The sequence below is a fragment of the Cygnus olor genome, chromosome 4, assembly GCF_009769625.2.
Source record: "Cygnus olor isolate bCygOlo1 chromosome 4, bCygOlo1.pri.v2, whole genome shotgun sequence".
Taxonomy (NCBI): Eukaryota; Metazoa; Chordata; class Aves; order Anseriformes; family Anatidae; genus Cygnus; species Cygnus olor.
In genome coordinates, this window is record NC_049172.1 from 5,454,365 (window position 1) to 5,481,163 (window position 26,799).

Sequence of the window (26,799 nt, forward strand, 5' to 3'; positions counted from 1 at the left end):
ATTTGCTTATTTTCATTTTAATTTCACAGCTTTAGTGATTCCATAACTGGATGTCCATGGTGGTTACTGCAGTTGTGCTGTAGTCAGAATTAGGACCGTTTTCTTCAAATCTCTTCTTTCAAAAGACATTTTTGTTATGGCAGTCCATCACAACTTTCTTCTGAAAATGGAAATAGGCTTCTGTTCTTTAATTGAAGTTTTACATTTGCATTTTTTTCCCATTTGCTTAGAGGAATTAAAAGGGAGTTAAGAAAATAGTTGCTTTATATACTAAATGAAGGTGAGATCTGAACTTGGGCTATAAACAGACTGCACAGTGTTATAAATTATGAATTGAACAAAATTGATAGGTTTTTTGGTAATAAAATTTCTGAAATTTGACATCACTTGTTAATATTTATTACTGGGGACATTTCTTACTGAAGTGTAATATTTATGGAAGCACTTTATTCATAGTGTTGTATTCTCTTTTCTTAACTCAAGGCCAACTCCAGAAGAATTGCTGCATGACAGTTTGTTCAGTGAAGTATCCTTGGCATACCCTCCCTTTCACAAACCTGCTGGTCTGTTCTCATCTTCTCCAAGGTGTGCTAACTTAACACTTCCTGAAGACATAAGTCAGTTATGCAAAGGTAAAAGCAGGTAGTGGGATGAATGTCATTGAAAGGGGAAGGAAAATAAAATGGTTTTGAGAGAAACTATTAAATGGTATAAAACTACAATTTTTGTAGTAAGTTTTTTAATGGGCATAGATGGAGGCAGACATGATTTTGAGGGATGTGTTCAAATCAAAGGATGGCATCTTGATTTTTGTACTTTGACTTCAGGGAATAAACAGTTATCATTACTATTCAAGTGTACCTTGGGATATCAGTATCATTTTTGCCTTTTTGATTTGAACACTTACATGTACAAGAGGGTTTTTGGTGGTGGTGGTTTTTTCCCCACTACGTTGTGTTGTGAATTGGTAACTGGATTCTTTTGAATCATAGCATGAGATTATTTTTGGAAGTACTGACAAACTAAATCCTTGTGAGAGAGGTCATATTATCCAGAATAAAAGAAGGTTAGAAGTTTCTGAGTTTAAAACTACAGTATGATGAAAGTTTCAAGTCCTCACTGACATTTTTTGATGAACTCTAAGATTCCTACATATATAGAAAAGTCTCACTATACAATTCCTGGTGACTAAGATTTTATACCTAGTTAATGTATATGATATGTGAAAGGAAGATGAGACAGCATGAGTCACTAGTTTCTTTTTTGTTCTCTTAACATTGTTGGGGACAAAATAAGGTTTTTGTTTTATTTAATTTTTTGAAAAAAAAAAAGATGCCCAGAAAGCAAAACTCCACCCTTTGATTTAGCTATCTGATTGGTTCTATTTTCTATCATCAAGGCAAACTGCAAAAATATTTGCTTTTTTTCTGATCTCTGCCCATCTGCTCTTTCTGTAAATTTTCCTAAAGAGCAGTGCAAAGGGTACATCACTTTCTCTTCTAACCTCATATTATGGTCTAGGACTTTTCAAGTGTAGTAACTTTTCTTCCACAGAACGTGTTTAGAGTGATAGGAAGAAATACAAGCTGCCTAAAAAGCTGTAACTCACTTTTTATGTGGTTTCTCCTAGTAGATGAAGATAGTGATTACCTAGCAGAAAGATCAATTGAAGAGGTTTATTATCTCTGGTGTTTGGCTGGAGGAGACTTGGAGAAAGAACTTGTCAACAAGGAAATCATTCGATCAAAGCCACCTGTCTGCACGCTTCCCAAGTAAGGAAAGAGAAGCGCTTTAAGGGAAGGACAATGTCTGGAGAAGTGATGCTGAGAGAATGTTTTGGTTTGGTTTTTAGTTTCAACACCTGTGTATATGTGAAAAACAGTGAAAATAGCATTCTTGAACAGCAGAAAATCATTTCACATCCCATCTTACCAAATTTGAGGTGTTATTTGAACAGTTGTATCTGTTATCTAGCTGCGTTTCAGATTGCTTTCTGAAATTTGAGAAGAAATTTAGGTGAAGTGCAACATAATGAACTGGAAGTCACTAAATTTGGCATGCATTCAAATAGCATTAAGTTTCAATTAAAAAAAAGTTTCACTATGCTTGAATACAGTATTTTTAACTGGAATTTAATTCATTCTGTAGCAAATTCTCACAATCTGAATTCTCTTTCACAGAGCAGCAGTGCTGAATGGTCAGCTCATTTCTTCAGCAGATCAGCTGATTTATTTATTTATTTTTAAATGCTTGGTTTTACTTGTAATTCTATAACACTGTTACTGCCTTTATCTTATTGCTGCACACATTGCAATTTTATGTAATATATTGATGTCTTAATCCTGCAATCTGATCTTAATAAACAGAATTTTGTGTTCATATAAATCAGTTTGCTGGGTCTGTGATTTAAAAACATATGAAATCAGCATGTACAGCAAAAGTGCAGTATCTTGAAAAAAGAAAAAATCTAGATTTTAAGTGATGGTATGATAGCAACAGTAGTGTGACATTTTGAGGGATTGCCTATTTCTGTACCCGTAGGTGAATATTTCTGCTTTCAAGTTATGTGGGGAAAACATTTTCAGTCGTGATAACTATGATGGAGATGAGGTGTTCATTCAAAAATGCAATTTGACTCTATTTCCGAAGTCATACTGAGGATGTTAGCTTAATTTCTAGTGATCAGTTTGATGCTGTCTACTTTAAAATATCACCAAACAGGCAATTCCTATATACTCTTTCTTGGATGCATTTGTTAATCCCTTAGACTGCAACAGAACAGGTCTGCATCGGATTTTTGCTCGATTTTTTTTGTCATGGTTGGAAACGGCTTTCAAATGACAGTGCTGTTTCATTTTTGCTTCTCCCATTAAATAGCAGTCTTGGTCTGTGCCAGCTCAAGGAATAAAAGGGAATGTTAATCTCGTATCTCATTAGTCTTCCTTTGTGGGCAAACCAAAGTCGTGGAAAGCCTGAAATGTGCCTTTTTACACAAAAAGCTGTTTGAATAATTTAAGGTGATTGTACATTCCCTTGATAGCAGGTTTCATGCTTTGCAGAGTCAATGCAGTATACTTCTAAGAGCTACTGTTTTGTTTTAAAGAAGAAACTGATTGATGTAAGATATTTTTTTCTAAATCAAATCTTATGTTATAAAATGACCTGAATTATATATTTTCTCTCCCTTTTGAAGCTTTTTATTAGAAGACGGTGAAAGCTTTGGGCAAGGACGAGATAGAAGTTCCCTCCTAGATGACACAACTGTGACTTTGTCTCTGTGCCAGCTCCGAAATGTAAGAAAAATTCTGTGCACAGGTGCTTATGTCTTTGCTGCAGAAACATTTGTTTAAAGGGAATATGGAATAGCAGCTCCTACTGCTGTTTCTACAAAAGGGCAGTGTTAATGATTCCAAGAGAAGACTTCTTGGTATCTAAGTTAGATTCTGATTTATGCTATTAAGTTGCTTTTTCTGTAAAAGCTTTCTAAATTTGGTTTATTTTCCCCCTCCTCTGTTCTAATTTTTTTTATCACCTGTGCTTTGTTCTGGTGCAGTCCCAATAATTTTGTAGCACCTGATATTCTGCAATATTGCTAAACTAATTGGGACAGTGAGTGTCTTTTTGCATTCTTTAATTCCTGTCTGTAGGTGGCTCACAATATTCAAAAGAAAGATCAGCTCAATTCAGTTGCAGCTCCTTCATATATTTATCCTTTAAAGTTGGATGTCAAATTTCTAGTAGTTTAATACTAACCTTTGGAATACATAGCTATTAAACAACTACTTTGAAAGAGCACTTCAAAGTACTTTGCCAAAATGCAGTTACGCAGTTTTCTCTCAGTGGAATAATAAACTTATGCGAACTTATTTTACCTGCTGTAGCAATGGGTTACAAGATTTACTGCATACATCACTGAAGTGTTTTAATTGTTCACGTATCTTCACAGATGTAGAGCTTTATTGCTATAGAATTAGAAATTTACGATGCAGTGTTTACAACTTGCTTTTTATAGTAGCAATTGCAATTCTGTAGCAGTCTTTATAAAAATCATTTCCATATGACTATGGAGGTTAATAAGGAAAATGACTCCTGAGGTCTTGATGTCTGCCACCAAACAAACAAACAAAAAAAAAACAAACAAACCTTAATCTGTAATTTTGATTATTAGTGCCTACTTGTATAAATGCAGCAGCATTCAGGCTTGTATCATCCCCAAATAAAACTGTAGTACACATTTACTGCAGTTTTATTTGGGGAAGATACAAGCCTGAACCTTGCAATGTTAGTTGAAATAATTTTTTGAACTTACACAATTCTTCAAACACTTTTCATGGAGCAGAGCATGATGCTTGAAATCAAAAGAGGATCAGGTCTGAACGAACTGAGAGTGAACTGTTCTGTCAATCCCAGGAGGAACAGGCTGTGTGCTGTATGCCTTTAAGTTGAGGATTGAACTGCAAAACAGAGCACTGCAGGGAGGATGGTATTAAACATTAATCATGATGCACCAAAGATGTCTGAAAACTTCAGGCAAGAGTCCAGGCACGCTTGTCTGTCACCTTCCCAGCGAGTGTCTGTATTTCTGTGCAGCTTTAAGATGCTGCTCCTAAAAGGAACTCAAATTTACATAACTTTTGAACTGATTAAAAAAATAAAACCAAGCTCTGCAGTTGCTTTGCAGCTACTTAGATAGGAAGTCCATGTCGAAAAGCAAGGAAAAGAAAAGAAAATAGTAAATAATATTGATCAATTAATCCATGGTCCATAGAAGCTTTTTCTGTGTGTGCTTGTGTAAATAGGTTTATGTACACAATAACAGAGTTCTCTTCAGGCAGAAGGATTTCCATTATCTCTTAAAAATAATAATAAAATAGTTTGTATTAGTAAAACTTTCTAGTGTTAAAGGCTATATGTTACTTTGCTGATTGAGAGCTGAGCTAATGCTGAAGACAGGTTTCAGAGCAAGCTACTAAATTTGGTAAATGAATTGTAAAGTAATAGTTTTCAGAGCCCACTAAGTATTTGTTTGTGAGTTCTGAACAGCTTTCTGATTATGAATTGTCTTTATTCTTCATTTCAGAGACTGAAAGATGTTGGTGGGGAAGCATTTTATCCATTACTCGAAGATGAGTAAGTGTGTGTGTAAAGGTGTATATATGTAAGGGACTGAATTTTGAGTTACTAGTTTTGAGTAGCACGTTGTACAGCTAGACAGCCTTCTTCCAAGAGCAAACCTAGCGTGTCATGCTTTAGCTCTTAAAGTTGGTAAGAACTGAAAGGCACTCTGCACCGGTGGCTTTAGGGCCCTGAATCCAAACTGAGAATTCTAACTTGTTTTCCTGTTCAGTAAATCAACTGTTTGTGCTGAATATTTAAAATTATCCATTTCCAGTTTCTGACTCAAAAATGCATCACTGGGTATTCATTTTTTTCACAGTGAATTGTGGTTTTTGCTCTTTACTACTACTATCGTAATTCTTTTTCCAGCCAGTCAACTTTACCTCATTCAAATAGTAGTAATGAGCTGTCTGCAGCTGCCAGTCTTCCTCTGATCATCCGGGAGAGGGACACAGAGTATCAGCTAAACAGAATTGTCCTGTTTGACAGGCTCTTAAAGGTATGGAATCTTTCTGATGCTGGATAATTGGATTTGGTCTGTTAATTAGAGGATTTTTGAAGGACAAGGTAATTGAAAAAGGAAGCAGAGATGCAAGAGACCACAAAGGAGAGGAGCGAGAATGCCTTACAAAAATATAACAAGATTGAAAATAAAAATATGAGAAATAGGTCTCTTTATTAGTGCTGAATATAAAAGTAGACTTTAAAGTATGCACATAAAAATAGAGCTGCTGCTAATACCTGCTATTTACTGAAGAAACTAATTCTGCATCCTTGATTTCCTGACTTACTATTCCAGTTATTCCTGACTGATTCCCTGATTTATAGCTTTTATACGGTATGTATACCTAATATAGGTATAAATACACCTGTGCATATTTCTGCATTTCCAAGCAGTACTGTAGTGGAAAACAATAGCAGTCTTAACCTCGTTAATAGGTACAGTGCTTAGGAAGGCATAAACTAGAAATGTTAAATGAAACAAAATTGGATATATGAGTATAAACATATAATTAAGAAAAAAAATAATAATTAGTATCACTAAATTTATATATCAAATATATACCAAAGCACATGAATACGTTTATGAGAAAGAGCAGGTTTTTTAATATCTAACCATACTTTACCATCCAGGGTTTCCTTTTAGGAATGAAACTTGCTTGTTGTAAAACTTGCATTCACTGTTCAGACTGACACAGTTTGTCATCTGTAGAAAAAACTTCCCAGGATTGGGATTAGATTCATTTCAGTTATGTGTTAATGTTTTTGCTATTACTCTCTTCTCTTTGAAGGCCTACCCATATAAGAAAAACCAAATTTGGAAAGAAGCCAGGGTTGACATCCCTCCTCTCCTGAGAGGCATAACCTGGGCTGCCCTGTTGGGTGTTGAGGTAAGAGTAATGGGAAGCCGTTTGTGGAAATTCCAGTGTTGACCAGGGAAGGAAAGGGATAGGAATAGGTTGGACAGGAAAGCCGGACAGGATTTGAAGATTTGGCAGGTAAATTAGTGCAATTTTAAAGAAAATGATGCATGAAATTGTATGAGCAAAGACAATGTTCAAGCACATTTCTTGCCTCTGACATTATTTGATTTCAAAGAATATTGACTTGAAAGCCTTTATATTTCGTTTTGATTATAGGTTGGAAAAATAGTACCCGTACAATAAATCTTGTGAGATTATTTAAATACAACTGGTAGTTAACTTTTTTTTTTTTTTTTTCACTATTTTTGGCAAATGCAGTTTTCCCCAGTCAGCGATAGGTGGGCAAATCAGGGTGAAAAATATCAAATATATCTTTTTTTTCACCTGCTAACCAATACACATCCTCCAAAGACTGGAGAATAAACAAATGAAGTGTCCTTTGCCCAAAAGGATTACTAGAAAGGAACTTCCCAGAAATGAGGACCCCTCAGAGAGATTGCTCAACAGCTCAGCTTTTGCATCTATTCTGCTTGCAATCTTCAGTAGTGCAGCAAAGAGATTCTTATAGATTACATATCTCAAGGTGTGTTTTTTTTAGGAAATCTAGCTTAGGGTGTGATCAGCTGAGTGCCTTATAATATGATGAAAAAAAAAAAAAGCTGTAAAGGAAACGAATAAGTGCTGGTCAGGGGCCTGGCCTGGCCCCTGCTTGGTGAGTTCATACGCTTCATCAGCTTACCATGTGTACAATGAAGGTAGTATTTCCCTGTCCCATAACATTAAAATGCACTTGTTAGCGTACCTGTTCCAGGATTTAGGCATGTACTGGCTACTTAAAAGTTGTATATATTGGTAATATCAATAGTAATTAATAGGAAGCCTTTATGCAGATGATGCTGAAAGCCACTTGGCAGTGTCGAAGGTAAATTACTTAATTTAAATTGAAATCTTCAGTTACCTTGAAAATGGAAAATGGATCAAGTATATTGCTTCCTATGTAAACAACAGAAAATCACTAAGGGTATCGGGAATGTCATAGAAAGGTCTATATATCCTGAATTATAGCAGGATAAAGATGCTTTTGTTAAAATTCAGCAGTGAGAATTTTCTGTACTTTGGGAAAGTATATATTTTCAGAAAAAAGTTGCCAACTAAAGTATTTGACAAAAACAGTCAGCTTTTGTATATCTGTGTGTACGTTATAATATGCCTTTACATTAGTACCGGCTTTCTAACTTCATATATTCTTCCACATTTAGGGTGCCATACAAGCTAAATACGATGCCATTGATAAAGACACACCAATTCCTACAGACAGACAGGTAAGAAGACTTCTGTTGTGACCAAATATTGTAAGTCGGAGTAATGCAAAGATCTTTTCCACCAGTGGCTGTCATTTGCTTGTGATGGCAGATGTGGTTGATCATACTACGAGGTTTCCCTTGTCCTCTAACCTTATTCATGCTGTAGCAAGAGTCTTGCAGAACTGATACGAACAACTAGTTTAGCTCAATTTGACTTATAACACCTGGTAAGTGAAATCTTCTTGTACTTCAGAACCTCTGTTTCTGTAGCAACAGCAAAGTGTAGTGAACAATTTTACTGATGTGTTGTTGAAAATTCTGTTTTTATTGAATATTTATTGTGCCTTTTGGACCTGATGCCGGACTTCACCAAGTACCCTGAGATCCTGTGAAGTAAAATCTGCTTCACAGAAATGGGTTTCTTGACTAATTAAGTTTTCTAAGAAGTATTACCAAATGTGAATAGACACCATGAGCAAAACTATTCCATCAGCTGTCTGAATACATAGTTTCCATCAAATTGGGTCCAGCTTTCTGAGAACTCTGATTCAGTTACCCTGTAGAACAAAGTGGTGGTAGCACCTGAAATGGGCCAAAGGTTGGGTCAGAAAAAAAAATATATAGATGTAATCTGTTGTTTTTTGCTTTCAATGGTTAGAACCCTTCTTAAAACATGAATCTGATTTTTATTTTTATTAAAGAACAAACCAACAAACCCTCTCTGTTTTTTATCTTTAAGTGCAGCTGTTAGTGCCCTGTCCCCTTTCAGTTACATTTCTGAGAGTGATGGGGGAAGCAGACTGTGGTTTTGGTGGCGGTCTGACCTATATTGTCTGGCTGACTTCCAGCTCTAGTGTTGCATGATTGCTGTAGTACTTCCCCACTTATCTTGATTCCTTATATGTATTTCTTTATATTGTATGCTTGGCTGTGGTACAGATTGAAGTTGATATTCCTCGTTGCCATCAGTATGATGAACTGCTGTCATCACCAGAGGGTCATGCAAAGTTTAGGCGTGTATTGAAGGCCTGGGTTGTTTCCCATCCTGATTTGGTATACTGGCAAGGTGAGTTTGACTAGTTAGCAAGTTCAGATAATTACCTGGAAAGCTATGGTTAACTTAAGAAAAAAAAACACCTTATTTGGATTTTTTCCTTTTGTTTCTTTTGAAGAATGAATCTGTGGGTTATTGCAAATTTAGATCCTATATTGCAAACTTGGTTCCTAATAATTTATATTTAATTTTTAACGCAAAATTGCCCGCCTCATTCTTATGCTCTCCTTAAATTTCAATCAATTCATTTTAAAAAAAATCTGTTGCTTATTCCAGTTCAAACACTGAAGAACTTACTGGGCAAGTTCTTCGGAATGTAAATTGCATTTCTTGAAAGCCAAGGCCGAATAATCAATTCAGTGCTATAGTTTTAACAATTTTAAATCCTCTTTGTTTTCATGCACTGGTTTCACGCTTGTTCTCAGCATTATGCGTGAAGCCTGATGTTGAAGGTATTATAATCACTATCAAGTAGGCAAATTTTCATGGTAAGTTAATGAATTCATCTTACGCAATACAATAAATGAGATGGATCTTCATGCTGTTCTTTTGTGCCTCTTCCCTCTTTAGGTCTTGATTCTCTTTGTGCACCATTCCTGTACTTGAATTTTAACAATGAAGGTGAGTACCTTTTCTACTGGGGATGAAGGGAAGCACAGTCTGTTATCTGTATCTAGCTGTATACAGATGTGTGTGCACCTACTAACAGACAACAGTTTTCTGTAACTATGAAGGAAGTTTAAAGCTCTTGTTGCCATGGGTCAAAAGAAATGGTCAGTTTTTAGAAAGAGTGTGTGGTGTGCTACTGTTCAAGCAAAGGGTTCAAACACTGTATTTATTAATAAACGCAATAAAGAAAACGTAATACAAAGTACAAATAACTATAGAAAAACAATAAATGCTTCTCTAGTACTTGTGTTTTTCAATGAACGTGTTATTTGTTAACTATTAACCTGTCAGACTAGCATCATTCAGAAAAGCTGATAATGGATTTAAATTCCTAAAATCAGCCCACCTTTAGATACGCAGCCTTTATCATCTTAGAATGTGATTGGTTCAGAATAGGCCTAGTCCAACTTTCTATTATCTTACACCCAGCTTTTTAATAAGATGGGGGAGAGGGGAAGCTAGTTTCTCAGGACAGTAACTCTTATTATGCCTACTGTGTACCTTTACATATTTCTGTCAACAGGTTTTTCTTGCTCTTGGACATGTTCCTGTAGTTAGATTGTAGAACCTGGTTTTCTTTCCATTGCAGCAAAATATAATAGTGAAAAATGCACACTTGCGTGTTCTAGTTTACTAATTTAATTGAATACATCTGGCTCAGATACTTAAATGGTGGTTTCCATGCCAGAAAATTAATAAACCAGAATTCATTTCTAATGTGATCCTACGTCACTTCGGTATGAACTTCATGTTTCGTTTATCTATACTATATAAATATATCTATAATAATATATAAAATACTATATATAAATATATAAATTTATATTTTTATATGTTTATATATATATATTTATATATATATAAATATATAAAATATTATATAAATATATATATATAATAATATATAAACTATATATATTTTCTTTGGATAATTTATGTCAAAACCATATTTCTAACTAAGGCTCCTTTTAAAATCTCTGATCTACCACCATTGCCAAGAATTGTATTAAAATAGGTAGACTGTCTCTCAGCCAAATTCCCAAGAATTAATCAAGGGGTAAACGTTGGGAGCTTTTAAAATTCTTGACAAGGAATGTGCCCTTTTTATGTATCTGTACAATCATTTTTGTTTATTGATTGATTTAAAAAACTTATGCTTTTTATCTGCTTGATAATAAACATTTTTAGATACACATACCTTTTTAGATATACTACCTCTGTATTTGCATCCTTTTCTTTTTCTTTTTCTTTTTCTTTTTTTTTTTTTTAGCTCTGGCATATGCCTGCATGTCTGCTTTCATACCCAAGTATTTGTATAACTTCTTTCTGAAGGATAATTCTCATGTTATTCAAGGTAAGTAAATCTCTTTAATTTTTGTATTTCTTCTAAGAGGCAGAATTAAGTCTGCGTTTATACATACACTTTTTCAAGTGGTTATAAAATAAGTCTTTCAAAAAGTTTATTTAAAATAAAACAAGAAAGTGTGCAAGAATAATGGGAACACGATAAAGTAGGTAAAGATTCGTGCGTGGTAAAAAAACTATAAGCTGCACAGAAAAAAAAAAAACAAAACAACAAGTACAGCTCCATGTACTATCCAGGGTAAGAGTCAATTGATTACGCAAAGTTGTAAAATGAGGAAATAAGCTTTCCAGTGTTAGATGGTAAAGACTTACCCTTCAGGTGGTCAAAATCATATCGTTATCTTGACAATGAGGCAAGATAAAGAGGAGGAACAGTACAAAGTACATACTACTCAGAAAATGGGTTTTACAGTATTCAGAGAGCTTGAGACATGAGGAGATTTTCTTACTGAACTAATAATGTTTATCCACACAGGACATGACTTAGAGAGCCATGGGGAAAAATGTTCTGTAGTTCAGTGTTCAGCTACATAGGTGTCTCAAATTAAAACAACAGCTGGAGGTTAAATGTCTTACTTTAAAATTAATTGTAAATTTCAAGGAGACACAAAGAAGGAATTGTGCAGACTTAAAAAGCTACCTTGGCACTGTCCATGATGACAAAGATAATTTCTCTTGTAAACAGGTTTTTTAAAACAGAAGCTGTTTGAAAAGCCTTTGATAGTTTAAAAAAAAAAAAAAAAAAAAAAAAAGCAGGTGGTAATGAATGTTTTTAGATGCAACCAGTTATAAGTGTTTGTTGAATAGTGGGTTTCAGCATGGCTTGCTGTCCTTGTGTTTCTTCGTAAGAAATTCTCTTTTCTATGTAACTTGTGAAGCTTCTCGAGAAACAATGTCTGTCATTTCTTTGTCTTCAAAAAAGAAAGGAAATTAAGAACTGGTCAACAAAAAAAGGTTAGCCATAAAAGCAGTTAAATATTGGATAGTAGAGGGAGAGCTAACGTGAGGATTGAACATGGTTAGGAGAGTCAACATATGAAGGACAGTGGATCAGAGACACTATGATCTGACTGTGTAAAATAGTGAATAGTTTGGAAAAGTGATTCAAGACAACTTTTTTGCATACATTTTTCTGTAAAGAAAGAGTGCATGCTGGAAAAAAAAAGTCTGTAAAGGTCTAAAGATGAAAAGAGTATATTATATCAGTTGTTCCTGACTTTAATAGCTTGGTAAAGATTTTCTCAAGGGGGTATACTCTTACATAAAATAATAATTTCTCTCTCTAGAGGTTCCCTATTGTGATACCTACAGGAATCAAAATTTTACAAAAATATCAGCTGAAGTTATAAGTACGGGTCAGTAGGATTCCATAAAATAAAGAAGTGCTTGCATTTCCAAGTTGTTTTGCAACATCATTTGTCATCAAATACTCAGACAGACTGGACCTCTTAGGATTCTTTCAAGTATTCTGATACAATCCTTTCCAGGGACTTAAGTCAAACACCAGAGTTTCACACAATTTCAAGGGAAAATTCTTTATAATTTTCCTGCTTTACTGGGTAGGAAGAAAGCATCAAGAAGTGTCATTTGACTGCCTACTGCAATTTTAGCTTTTAGCTGCCTTGTATCTTCCATATAGGGGCTGAGAGAAGAAATTGTTTAAACTGCAAAGTTCAGCATTCCTCATGTCTGACCGGTTCTAAACAGTGAAGATAGATGTTTTTTCCTAAGCTTATCAGATGGATTTCCTTACATTAAATAGGAAGCAAGAGCAGTTAAAGGTGTTTGGATATGGAACACTTAATTATGCAAAACAAACCAAAAAAATCATTTAATGAAATTCCAACCAGCAGCAATTGGCTGGACCCAATTGGTGAGTTTTTTGTGAAGGCTCATGTGTTTTACTAGACCCTTAATTAACCATGTAATCCCACACAGTAATTATATTTCGTGAGAGAAGCTGGTCAAATAAAGATGGTATTTATCAACTTGTAGTATATCTGCAGAGAATGACCATGGGCATGAATTTTCATTTTAAAATAAATGTTCTTCAGGGAAACTAATTGTGAAATTGTTTTCATCAGCGCACAACTGAATGTGTAGGATTGTGTAGACTTACTGGTTTGCTATTACCTGTCTGGTGACTGGTTGTTTAATGGTGCAAAACTGGTAAAAGATGCACCTTACAGATGAAATTTTTAATTATTTTCATTTAAGGTCAGCACATGTAGTGGTATGAACTTCAGGCATAGTTTCCGTTATCTCCCCAATTTGTGTGGATGTGAATAAGAATTTCTTTGTCTTGAGACTGAGATAACATGGTGGAGAAGATGCAAAAACCTCTGAAGCAGCCTGGCTTTGGTGGCACAAAACTCAGCATCGGTCTGTTTACCCACTTAACTTACCAGTGGTTATGCTGAGAGGTCATCTGCGCCCTAACAGATGTAGCATCAGGCGGGACAGGCTGGCACTCCTGAGATGCCCGATTCTTGAGGCAGTAATACCACAGTGGTTTAGTGTACAGCGGTTTCTGTACACTAAACACTACACTTTCTGGATTACAAAATCTACCTTTGTTGAAAATAAACTACATGGAACACAATTAAAGGAGTATAAACTTTATATTTCACTCGGATTGGGTCTTAAAAATTCTGGAAACAGTCTTGTTCTACTGTGTTTCCATCAATATCCTGTGGCTCATATTCATACTGAAAAGTCTTTAACTTTGCATTCCAAGTATACATCACAATTTGAGAATGAGCCAAGTAAAGCTTTGTTGAAAATCCAAATTAATATTAAGGAAGACAAATGTTTCTCCATCTGTGTTGAATATAATGGTGATAAGGAGGACAGTAGTGGTATTCACTTGCAGTTTTATTTTTTGTTTTCTTTTTGTTTGTTTGTTTTTGTTTTTGTTTAAAAAAAAAACTTTTTTTTAGCTCCATTAAAATAACAAGATGTGCTGGCATGTATTTTTTTAGTGATCTTGAATTTGCTTGTCATTTCAGAATACCTGACGGTGTTTTCCCAGATGATTGCATTCCATGATCCAGAGCTGAGTAACCATCTTAATGACATTGGTTTTATTCCAGATGTAAGTGCTGAGCATTCTTAAAAATATTGTTCAAAGGAAGTAAAAAATGGAAAATGAGGGCAATTAGGCTGAGATGCCTTTCAAAATTTTTGATAGTAGTTTGTTAGGAGACTTGTGTATTAATGGACATTGTTGGGTATGTGGATAAAATGGTGAAGTCTTGATTATTGTTTTATATACCTCAGTCCTTCCCCTTGTGTTTGCATGGTAAATACAATAAAATTACTACTAATCACTTGTTTTAACTTACTGATTAATCTTAAAATGTATATGTAATTCTATCTTTAAAATGTGGATTAGCATGCAAAACAAACCTGGCCATAAATGACTAATAGAAAACTTTCTACAAACTAATTAAATGCTTTTGGTTAACACAAAAGACAAATCAATTTGCAAACAACAAAGAATATATATATACAAGTGATGGTTAATCTGTAGATATGTCAGATCTTGGAAAAATGCTTAGCAATCAAGAGCGTAACACGTATGTAAGGTGGGTCCTTTCACTGGAAGAAGCCTGTAAGATAGAGAAAAATGAAAAACAAGTCTGTATCATGAGCAATATAACAGAAATTTTGTTAATTATAAATTAATCCTAAGACTAGACAATGGAAACAATTTTCGCTGTCAATAAGAATTCCCCTCCAAGAGTAGAGAAGTGAAAATTGAAGAAGGAAACTGAAGTCAGAGGTTGATATAGAAATTATTTCATAAAAAAGAAATATATATGTGTTTTGTTTGTTTTCCTGTCAATCTAAAGGTTCTTTTATCAGTAAAGCATTATGCTTATTAGGAAATGCTTTAACTTAAAGCAGCAAGGCCAAGCCTATCAAAATCATGGTATACACAATTCCTGGGTGAATTTGCTTGTCTTTGGGACTGGCAGATACTCATTAGCACTGTTTACAAAGATTGTAGTGAGGAAAAAAGTGCTTTCACATCTAAAGGTGTTATTAACCTAATAATGTTATTTGTGATACAAATTTAAAAGATAATGTGGCATTAAAATAAGCAAAAGATAAAGCTAGGCTACTGCACTATAAACAGATGCTCTAGAAGGCCACGTGTACTGCTAATAAACCACATCTGAAGAAGGAAGGGATGAAGATGAGGGAAAGTGAGAAGAAGGGAGGATATTCATCTGTAGAAAGGCTGCGTGCTTGGGGGGGAGATAAAGGACATGGGTAACATCAACATTTAATTTCCTGTGGGAGAATCGAGTTAGCGGCATCACTGTGTAAATGCACCCAATATTTATTTGCTGCAGCCTGTGGGGACCAGAGCAATTTCTCTGTATTTCTTGTTGTCCAGGGCACTCATTTCCACTGAGGATGTGTAGTTGTCAATTCCCTGACCATTCTACAGGTCTGCATTTCTGCTACTAACCAACCTGTCATGGTTGTTTGCTGCTCTTTCAGCAGCTGCTGCTTTATGCAGTTAAAGTTCTCCACACTGAAAACTTTCAAAAATGCAAGTCAAACGGAATAGTTAAAAATCACCTATTTTTGTATATTTTAGTTTTTGTGTTGTGCTAGTCATCAGACAGCACGTAGCCAAATGTGAGCCTTGTCTCTAAGTGTTACAGTCTAGAACACGAGATGAGTAGGTAGTGCAGCAAATAATTACAAAATTGGGGTGTAATTTAAAAAAAAAATCCAATTCTAAAATTAACAGTAACCTCTGAAGAGAGGTTGTCCTTTCTAAATGATGTCATTTGGGAAAAACAAAACAAAACAAAAAAAAAAACATTCTGCTTTCCAGATTAGTGAGAGAGGTGTTTTTTTTTTTTCACCTGTAACAAGACAGTACAAGATCCATCAAGGTGAAGAATATGCACTTTAGTAATGAGATCTGAACCAGAGTTTCGTGCTTGAGTACTAATCCTATCAAAGTAAACCCTGATTAATCTTTCATCATTGAAACGCAGGCTCCCGCTGCAGGAAAGATTGTGTTTCCTGGCACCTTTCCTATTTGCTTCAGGTTATGTAGCTCTCCGAATATTGAACACTGCTGAAGGTTCAATAGTTGTGAATATAGTTACCTGATGTGGTGCCTGGATTAAGTACATTGCTGTGGCTATGTGATTTACATGTAAATAGAGAGGTATGTACGGTGAATCTTCCAGTTCTTCTTTGCTTGTTCTCCTGAAGTTTATAATCTCCACCACTCTCTGTAATGTTTTATAGCATCTGTTCTCTCTTTTACTGAATAATTCTGACATCAACAACAGACCATTTTGAGCTGAAGAAAAACAAGGAGGTGTGCTATGTTACTAACGGGGCATAAATTATTCTAAATAGCTTTCAGCTGCAAATTATGGAAGCTAGATGCAGTTGTCAGCTGGCCAGTAAAAGAGATGACAAAGTCTAGCTGCAGTTACTTAATACCATCTTACTGGAGCTGCTGTCACAGGTAGATAGATACCTTAGCTTGGTTTTGGTGATAATTCGGGAGGTGTTCATAATAGGGCTTCATCTAACTAAGAATTAAAAATCCTGTGATTGAAGTACTTTATCTCCGTTTGTCTCTTCTGTTGCATGATTACCTCGTGGTGAATTTGGGGGAGAGGTTTCTTGCTGATATTTTTATCTTGTGAGGAATGTGATCATTCTTCAAATTTTGTGTAGGTGTATGTAGGTGGGTAGAATCTGACGTTCGAAATTGGTCTCCATTTCCATTCTTTTTGCATCCCCAGTCCTTTAAACATTCTTGCACCTTTATGTAGCAGTTACGCATAGAATTGTCTAGGCACCTTGTAGACTTGAGGTATGTGTGAATGCATTTTGAAGACAGAGCAGTGAAATATGAAGGTGCAAGATCAGGGTTTTATTCCTTTTAGCTGAGGATCATTGTTTTTACCACCTTTCTGTATTGCTATGTCAAATGGTCTTTTAGTTTGGGAAGCATGGGAAAAAAAAGATTGGTTTACTTAACAGATTTTTAGTATCTGGGATTGCTACTGGGCAATTCAATAAAAAAAAAAAAAAAAGCATGATACATTTTGTGAGTGCTTTCTGTTGGTATTTGAGGCAGTGCCTGCATAAAATATGTAGAAAGCAGCTTAGAATGGCAGACAAACTATTTTGCAACTGTCCCTTGCAGCATTTTTAGCATGTTCTCCTGAAGCAAACAAGCAACCTAACTGTTGGAGGTAGAATACTTGCCCCATGTTGCCATTAATTGTGGTAGTTCCTTTGTAAGTGATGAGCATGGAGGAGGAAAGGTATAAACTTATCAAAGTCTGAGCACTGAAAATAGCATGAAATACATACCATAAAATAGTTCTTTATCCATCTATAAATTTTTCTTATTATGTGTGGAGATATGACAGGTGCCTTATCAGTTTAAAATAACACATTGTATTGAATGACAGATGGTCAGATGAGAATTCTTCTATAAAAGATTACGAGGATGATGATTATCCCTATTGTGTGTGTGTGTTGACTTTAAAATGGTAGATATTTGACCTTGATCTCAGCTCTGTAGTTCTGAGGCATAGAGAGTGAACTTCCTTAGAGGTTTACGGTAAACTTGTTTGTTATGCATATACATAACGTTTAAGAACTTTTGGAGAGTGTTGGCATTTTTGATGCTTTGAAAATTCAGATCTTCAATAATAAATAATTCATTTTCATTATCTTGTAGCCAGGTGCATAGCTTCACTTTAGTTGCCTTGTGATGTTCATGAGGTGCACCTGGTTCATACAGGTCAACCACTTTATTGTTGCAGACTTTCAACAGAGCAGGATGCTTGTGTATGCTTCTTAGTGCTCCGTACCATCCCCATCAACAAAAATTAACACTCATTTTCAACTTGCTATCCCCTCTAAAAGAATCAAAAGCCTCTGAATCAAAAGCCTTTTGAATCAAAAGCCTCTGAACATAAGTGTTTTTAAAACTATTGTCTTTACAACAGAAATCTCAAACTTCTATGCAAGTCTTCTGTATCTCAATCTCAGCTTCTAGAGAAGCCAAAAAACAAAATAATGCAGGCAGTAATAACAGACAACAATAAATTTCTCATGGAAGAGGTTCTCATCAAGATTTCAGTCCGTGTCTCTGAGGGGTTTGAATTTCTAATGGGAAAAAGACTGTTCTCAAATATGTGTTACCTAATTAGGGGCAAATGAAGGTCTTCACCCTGTTGAAAAACACTGAACTGGGTCTTCAGTCTCAGGTATTGAGCCGAATTTGTCATAGCACAGCACTGCTGGAGAAGTTTCAGCTAGGAAATAAAATATAGAATAGTGGAAGGACTGACAATGAAACAAAGTGGAAGGACAGGAGATTTCAATTTTAACTAAAAAAAAAATATGGTGGTTTTCTTCAGCTTGTTGGTAGTGATGTTAGGTCACTGCTGTGTTCTTTATATCTAAGAGATGTCCAACTTCTTACTTAAAAGCACGGAATTGCTCCTACATTACTAGCAAAGCAAAATGATAATTATGGTGTTGCTGATCTCAAGCTCAGTCTAAAATCGAAGTATTGGTTTTAAAGGCTTTTATTTTAATGTGACTTATCCCCAGGCTGTTCCAGCGGTTCAAACGCTACTTTGAATAAAATCAACATAGTTATGAAGCATACCTAATGTTAAGTATGAGTAAAAGACATAACCCCATCACATTCCTTGGTTCAGTAGTAAAGGGTTGAAAACCTAAACAGCAAGCAAGCAGCTTGTTAGTGCAGAATGGCAAAATGCTGTTCTGGCCAATGATTGCTAGAGGGCAGTATTTACTAATAATATATTAAAAGTGAAGACCTGTAACTAAAAGGATTTGGTAGCCTGTTTATTTGAGGACTTCAACTCAGTGCAGTTCTTTTTCTCATCTTTGTCTTTCAGTTTCACTTGTATGGTGGAATAATAATACCAGTGTTGTCTCTTTGCTTCCTTATTAATAGTAATCATAACCACTTCAGGTTTACCTGGACCTCCTTGTCTTAGAACATTACATATATGAAAATTTGAGAGCAAAATCTCTTCAATAAAAATTTGACTGATACCATCTACTTAAATAGTTTAACTTACTTTTCATGTTACTATTGGTAGGCTTGGTGAGGATGGTTTAGAGCAAAGTGATGCTTTGCCTTGTTACCTTCCAAAAATTTGTTTAATATTTCAATTTTGTCTTTCTTGTATGCTTTTATGTATATGCATACAAGATACAGGTGTCTGTGTATGAAATTAGGAGTAAGTGGATATGCTCTGGTAAAACATTTTAATCAAATGTATGAGAAGGAGGAAGTAATTGCTTTTAAATACTGAGGAAGTAATGTAGTTCAAAAAAATGATGTCTACATAATGTGTACCTCAAAGCAAAGAGGAGCCTCAGGCTATTAGGAATGCTTATTTTCCTACTGCATAGAAAGCAATATATCACGTACAAGTAAGCAGGTAAACAGGTATTAGCTGATCACAATCACTGCAGGGGATATTTCAGGGAACAGGGTGTTATTATTCAGTAGGGAGCCATCTACTGAAGGCATTGAAGAGAGATACTCAGGGAAACAGTATGAATGTACAATGAGGCTGAAATGGTGACAGGAGATGATTTGTTTTTGTTTTTGAACACTTAAAATCAATTGAAGGGTTGGAGGCCAAGCTTTATTTAAATTAAAAAAAAAAAAACTCAAAACACAACCTTGTGAATATTGAAAATGCTAAGCAGTCATCATCAAAACCTTTAGTTTTATAGACAGTATATGGTTCAGATGCGATTGAATACTCAGATGAAGGTGAGGGAATAAAATCTAGAGAGAGCCTTGATAGACATATTTGCCTTTCAGCAAATGCGTGCATCGTTTTGTCAGTGCCATAACCCAGTTTAAGAGTTTATGGAATAAGTAGTCATTTATTAACATAATATTGATTATGCTTTCTCTTTTCATTTGCTTACTTCCAGGGAAAGCATAATAGGAGGATTAATTTGCACTTTTTATGAGCTAAAAAGTAATATATTAAGCTTTATGTCTAACTGTAAATCTTCAGAAATGGAAAACAGAGCACATGAGCTATGCAGCTGAGTAAAATTTAACAATGGTAGTCTTGCCTTTGCATTCCTAATTTGTAGGGACCTTCTGTAGAATTTGATGTTTCATGAAAATAGATTCTATTGCCTTCAACACACAAAGTACTTCATTAAAGATTAAGAATCTCTCAAGGTGTCATAAATGGGTAGCTATTCTAAATACATACTGAATCATACATATATATATATATATATATATATATATATATATATATATATATGATGTCATGAGTACACTGACCAAAAAGTTTTCTGTATCTGTTACAGTTCTTAGTCCCAGAGTAATAGAAGCACTGAAGCAGCCTCAAATTCTTGTGATGACACCTGTCTTTAGGGGTCACATTAGAACAATGTAAATGCTCAAGGTGTTAGTAACTGGGAGTATTTGCTTAAGTGACTTACAAGAATGAAACTGTTCTTGCTGCCTTTCACTGAGAAGTATACGTTATAATGAATATCAACAAAGGCAAAAGATGTAGATACCATAAATCTATAAATTCTTCTGTTGGAAATTGTGATTTGCACTTTTAATTATTTTGACTATAGAAAAAAATATTTTTATATAAAAGTTGTTTATGCTTGTTCAAGCACCCTTAGTCATATTTCATGTAGCACTATATGATGTAAGGGGAGAAATGAGACAGTTTACTATAGCAGGTTCCTGAGTGACTTGACTTGAGGTTCTTGACTTTGGTGGTGGGTGGGTGGGTTTGGTGGTGGTGCTGGTGTTCTCTCCAAACGTAAGCCTGCTAACAGTGATGGTCGTTGTTGTTTCCAGTACAACATCACAAAACAATAATTTGGAAGAGATGAGAATGGGGGTTCTGGGCATGGGAACACCTTTTGGCGGCTGAAAGTTGTATCATAGCAGTTTGGGCCCCGCAGTTATTTCCCATTTAAATGTGTTCCTGCCAAGCTGTGCAATTTTTAATATAGTTAAAAATTGATCCAAGCAAGAACTTTAGCTTTTAATAAAACATGGTTTTTGTTGTCTTTTCTCCTCCCCCCACCTTTTGCAGCTCTATGCGATTCCCTGGTTTCTTACAATGTTTACACGTGAGTATGGTTTCTTTTTTTTTTCTGATTAATTGTTCTTGTATTTCTTAAGGATAACTTTTCTCACTTTTTCAGCTAGAGCTTTCCTAATTGATTGTGTGTGTATGTCATTTAGCAGGTCACTTGTAATTTGCAGGGATGTGTGTTGTGACTCGAGTCTCAACAGTGTCTGTCACATTATACTTTCTGCTTATTTGACAGTAATTAGTGTTTTCTTATTTCTGAAAAAAAGAACTGTATTAAACTTGATCTGGATTATTCTGTGCATGCAGTACTGAAGGAATGCGAAAGGAATGCAAAAAGGAAGCTGTTATACTGGAAAACGTAATAGTAATAATAATAATTAAACACCTTCCCCCCCCACCCAGTTAAGGTAACAAAGAGTAACTTCATTTTTGAAGGCCAACAAAACATGCTTTATCTTATTGCGCTTTAACATATTGTTATTCTGCTTTACTGCAATATTTGTGCATGTATACTTGGAACAAAAAGAGCTTTCTGATTTGGTCAGCTTTTAATGAAAGACAGGAAAGTTAGTAAAGCAAGTCTAGAAAGCAATTTGTAATTTTCTTTCCTCAAAGATCTTTGATTTTTTAATTTTTTTTTCATTTCATGTCAACATTGGCACACTGAATCCAAAAAAAAAAAAAAAATTGGCGAGATGAAAAGAGCTGATGGGTTATTTCTCTAAAATGACAAAGAATTTCACGTGAGATTCTTGATTGCAGTTCCTAAAGATCTTGATTGTAAAACATTGGCTGTTGCAGTTGTCCAGTCTTCTAAACCTTTTATGAGAATTTGGAATATTCACCTTTGGAAAACTGAGAAGATAGTTTTCTTGGTAATGAATTAAACTGTTAGAACTATTTAGTTGAAGGATAATGTATTTTAGGAGATCCACCTTCAGCTTTATATGTAAAATGGTGCTATTTTTAATAGGCCTTTATTCCTCTCTGCCAATTTTTGCTCTATTCTGCTCATTTTCTTGTTTAGTTTAAGGTAGTTGAGCTTATTGATTCACTCATTAATGTCTTCATGCTATTGGAAATTACTGATATGCATTTCTTCATGCATAATTATTCTGTACCAAAAGAAGAATAAATTGCCTAATTTTGTTTGTGTTTGAAATCTGAAAACCTTCATATTTCAAAGTATTTAATAAGGAAAGAAGGTACTGATTACTTCTAGAATAGTCTATATACATACAAAAAGAAACATGTTTAAACAGGTTGAATCCTGCTTGCTCCCAGATTAAAAAAAAAAAAAAAAAAAGAAATAACCCTAAGACAGGAGAGAAGAAAGTGTGTCTCCTTTAAGTGTGTGTATGTGCATTTATATTAACTTACAACTTTTATTTATTTATTTATTTATTGTGGTGCCTGTTTGTCATGCAGATGTCTTCCCTTTGCATAAAATTTTTCACTTGTGGGATACGTTACTGCTTGGAAATTCCTCCTTCCCATTCTGTATAGGAGTGGCTATACTTCAACAACTGAGGGATCGTCTTCTGGCTAATGGATTCAATGAATGCATTCTCCTTTTTTCAGACTTACCAGGTATAGAAAAAACTTTCTTCCCTTTTTCTGTTTTCCCAGGTGCATTGCTGAAGAAACCATGTGCTTTCATGTGAATATGTACTATAAATCTTATGTGTGTTTCAAAATAATGTTAGATTTAGGCCCTGCACAAACTGGCAAGGAGTTTATGTAACTATAGCTTGGTGAAGCTAATAGAAGTCCTTTGGTTGTCTTAGCAAGAATTGGGTGAGTTCATTTTTATTTCCGTGTGAAGGTTGGAGTACTTCCTTGTGAAATTTAGAATAATGTTAAATAATTCATGAGTGACCATTCACAGACATGCCACTTCTAGAAACAATGCAGATGGCAGGGGCTTTTTAGCAGGAAATAAGTGTTGTTCTATATAGTGCTGTCTCACTTTGCTGCTGGTGCTAGTCTGTTTTCCTTCCATAAAATTAAACTGTTGCTATGAAAACAACTAAGGTAAAGTTAATATACTATGAAAAGCGATACAGATACCATTAGAATTGCTTGGTGTTAAATCAGTTCGTTTGAAACTTACAGCTTTCAAAAGAACCCTCAAAATCAGATTGGAGGCCACATAATCATTCAGAAATTCTGCCCTCCTGTTCAGTGGGAAGTTTTTGACCTAGCCATATAAATAAGTCCTACATATTTTGAAAAAAAAAAAAAAAAAGAAAAGAAAAAAAAAGAGGCAGTTAGCAATGAAGCTTGGCTCTTATTTCTGAGTGTGTTTCTAGAGAAGCAGTAGCATGCATTTGAGCTGAGTAAACAGTGTAAACTGGAAGATGTTTCCATTTGTAATGGACTAATATTTACATAATACACGAATTGGAAGTCTAGTGCACGCAGAATGTGCTCATGATCTTGTATTTCTTCCCTCTCCTCAACCCAGGATCTCACTAACATGATATATGTTTTGGTTAAGAGGTGATACGATTTTAGTCATGTGGCCTTTTCCTAAGAGAATTTTAACATTTGCTTATTTCCTGGGCCATTTATAAATTTAGTGGGATGTATTCTAACACCATGTGTGTAATTCAAATATTAATTCCTTTAAACAGAAGTCATTCTTTTCCTGAAGAATTGAATGAGAGAATCAAGTTTGGAAGAGCATTGAATCTTAAAAATCTCTTATTAAGTGTGGCAGTCTCCACAACTGCAGAGTTCAGGGGCTAGCAGTAGCCTACAGTGTGGTAGCAAACAAGCTGCATCTAAGTTCATAGCTGTGTAAGTCAGTCTCTCAGAGGTTCAGCAAGTTCTCACTGGTGAAGCTCTGTGGCTTCTCTATTGTCACAAATTCTGTCTCTCGCTGTATACCATTAAACAAATGTCCAGATTTCAAAATTTTGCTTCTCTGCTACCTTTCAGCTTAGTTTCTACTACACAATTGCTATTTTATTTCTTCAATTTATAAGAAAATTAAATAGATTGCTATTTTATTTTTTTCAATTTATAAGAAAATTAAATAGGCCATTCCATATAGCGTGGGTTCTTTCCAGTTTTGGTCTACATGCTCAGTCATTTCAAATTCTATTATAAAATTTAACGGGGTATCTTCAGGTGGTTTGAAAGGTGAGTGCTAAACTAAAAGATTGTCTCTGTCCTCCCCCATGTATTATCTTTATCTTAGTTAAATATAGGTTCATTAATATTTTACCTATTTTCTTGCCCAAGGTCATATATTCCTATTTTTTTCCCTTAAGTGGTTCTAAATTATATATTACAATTTATCTTGAACCAGCTGATTTTCTGACAGTTGATGTACTTTATGCTGAGGTCAAGTGTAAGAACACATTAGTTCTCATAATACATATCTATTTATATAGTAAAACTAAATAACTAAAACCTGTAGTATTACAATGTGTATGCTTTCTGCTGATTATTGTTTGTCAACTTTGATGTTCCAGTAGGAAATGTTTCGGCAGGATGGTGTTAATTTCTGAAAACAAATATTTAAAGTGTTTGTGATGTCTGCAATGTTTTGGGTGTCAACAGTGACACAGTTGAATGTTGGGAGATTAATCCAAAGCACATCATAAATTGACTGCTAAGGGAAAAAAGAATAGGCATGGATGATGATACCAGCATGACTTAAAAATGAAATGTTATTGGTCTAGTTGAGACTTCTGTAATCAGTAACCTCTCTGAACATAAAATTACCATGGCCTTGTGCTTCTCTTTCTTACCCAAGTCTTATTTCCTATTATGTTTTGACTGCTTTTGCATTTTGTCACCTGTATATTCCAAACAGGGTTTCCGTTATTTTGGTTAAAATAAATTCTGCACCATGCGTGTGAATTTTCTAAAAGTAATTTACAAACAACCTTTATGTGGAATTGGGTCACCCCAAGGAAGAGATTATGTTGTTCTAAACATCTGCAATAATTTAAATCTAAAATCAATTGTTGCTCAACAGCCTGAAACTCCTGTGGTTTTTAAGCTTTCCATGCACCAGAATGGCTTATCTCAGGCTGCCAGTGAAAGTGACTTGCTTTCCAGACTGATAAAGCTACTTTACCTCTATCTTGCAAATTTGTGAAATGTTTTTTTTAACATTTCTTGTTTTTACAGTACCTGTCACTAAAAAGATACATTTTAATTTAAAAAATAACCCACAAATTTATTTTCAGTTCACTTGGTTGCAGTTCACAGTTGAGTTCAGTGCACATAACATAGTTCCGATTATTGTTTAGAGAAGTTAATGATGTGGGGAAAAAGAAGGGGCACAGTGCTGGTATTGATTACTTGATTCTGAAAGCCCTTTGCAATGCTTATCTCAAAGCCTTGACTATATTTTATCTGTATAAATGGATATCACTTCCTATTTTTGGAATCTGTAGTGGAAATCTCAATTTGTTAATATTGAAAACAGATATTCCTTCATGACTGCCATACTTTGCTTGTGGCTTCATGTAAAAATTGAACTCCAGCCAGGAAGGGAAAATTAAAAGTTAATTAAAACATTACACTTCAAAACTCCATGTATCTGAATTTCTCTGAATAGAGACGGTGACGCAGGGAACCTTACAGTTTTATTTACTTGTTGGAGGGACAGTTGCACTGTATTTGAAACTGGATAAGGATTTTAACTCTTGACTAAGTTTAGGTACAAAACTTGGGAATTTCCCTAAAAATCTTCAAAAGCAAACAGTTCTAAAGAGGTTTTGAAGTGGCTAGGGGTATGATTTAATTTTATGAATAAAATTAGACTTTGATTCCAGAATTGATCATTGCTGCTGCTGTCCATAATCTTGTAGTTGCTAGAGTTGACAGTTATTCCTGGCTCTGTGTATAAGGAATTCAGTCAGAAAAATAACCATACCATAGCACTGAAGGTGTTTCTGTAGTGAAAAGCCATGTTAATAATTAGGTTTGGCAGTGCTGTCTTCTGCTAGTGGAGCCTGTAACATTACAGTTTTTACATCAAGGAAAACACTGCAAACTGTTCCTCAAAATGCTTGTTCTTACTCTCTATACAGACGGAAATAAAAAATGGTCCCGATTCTGCTTTTTTGTTTATTTCTTTTTCCATCGGTAGTATTCTCTCATCAAGTGTTTTCACTGGACTTTCTGTTCTTTTCAGAATTTCTTGGCTTACAGCTTCTGAATGGCAAAGCCTTCAGTGTTCACATGTGCCACTTTCCTCTGCTTGTAAGTTGCTTGGTATAGTCATACCTCAACATATTTCAGGCATACATTTCCATGTTTGAGAACCATAGTTTTAACCAAGTTCTCCTGTAAACTGTTGTCTGTACCTATACTTATAAGGGAACAGAAACTATACATGTCACTGTGCAAAGGAGATTTGGTTTTCTTCATTAATCTTGTGGTTAACATTATTATTCCAAATTATAGGAATATGCCATTCAGAATTCTCACGTGCTTTAGTAGTATTTAGTTCTAACAATATTCTCGTACACTAGGAAACCTATTTGAAGGATTTGACAAAATAATTGGTCAACTAAAACACCGGAAAATCCCTTTGCTGTAATACCAAATGTCCTAGCCCTTGATGGGGCTGCACAAAGAGGACATTTCAGCAACTGCTAAAACTTGCTTAAATTAGACTGTTTAGGAAATTATTGCCCAAAGGCATGTGTTTTGTTTGTTTGTTTTGTTCTTTATTCTTCTTTCTCCTCGTGTTTGAC

At 34.9% G+C, this 26,799-nt stretch overlaps 1 protein-coding gene across 18 annotated transcripts in view; it reads left to right on the plus strand.

The window, feature by feature from the left end:
* The window catches only part of TBCK (TBC1 domain containing kinase), a 107,785-nt gene that overhangs the window by 36,186 nt on the left and 44,800 nt on the right, over positions 1–26,799 (plus strand). For 13 of the 18 annotated variants that reach the window (XM_040557110.1, XM_040557115.1, XM_040557111.1 and 10 more), the window contains 13 exons: positions 484–632; positions 1,631–1,772; positions 3,194–3,293; positions 5,081–5,130; positions 5,488–5,617; positions 6,411–6,509; positions 7,802–7,864; positions 8,786–8,912; positions 9,471–9,521; positions 10,840–10,923; positions 13,943–14,028; positions 21,074–21,110; positions 22,505–22,666. In XM_040557110.1, the coding sequence (XP_040413044.1) occupies positions 484–632; positions 1,631–1,772; positions 3,194–3,293; positions 5,081–5,130; positions 5,488–5,617; positions 6,411–6,509; positions 7,802–7,864; positions 8,786–8,912; positions 9,471–9,521; positions 10,840–10,923; positions 13,943–14,028; positions 21,074–21,110; positions 22,505–22,666 (1,280 nt within the window). The remainder of the gene's footprint in view (positions 1–483; positions 633–1,630; positions 1,773–3,193; positions 3,294–5,080; positions 5,131–5,487; positions 5,618–6,410; positions 6,510–7,801; positions 7,865–8,785; positions 8,913–9,470; positions 9,522–10,839; positions 10,924–13,942; positions 14,029–21,073; positions 21,111–22,504; positions 22,667–26,799) is intronic. The other 5 variants (XM_040557121.1, XM_040557128.1, XM_040557122.1 and 2 more) reach the window with 1 other exon arrangement.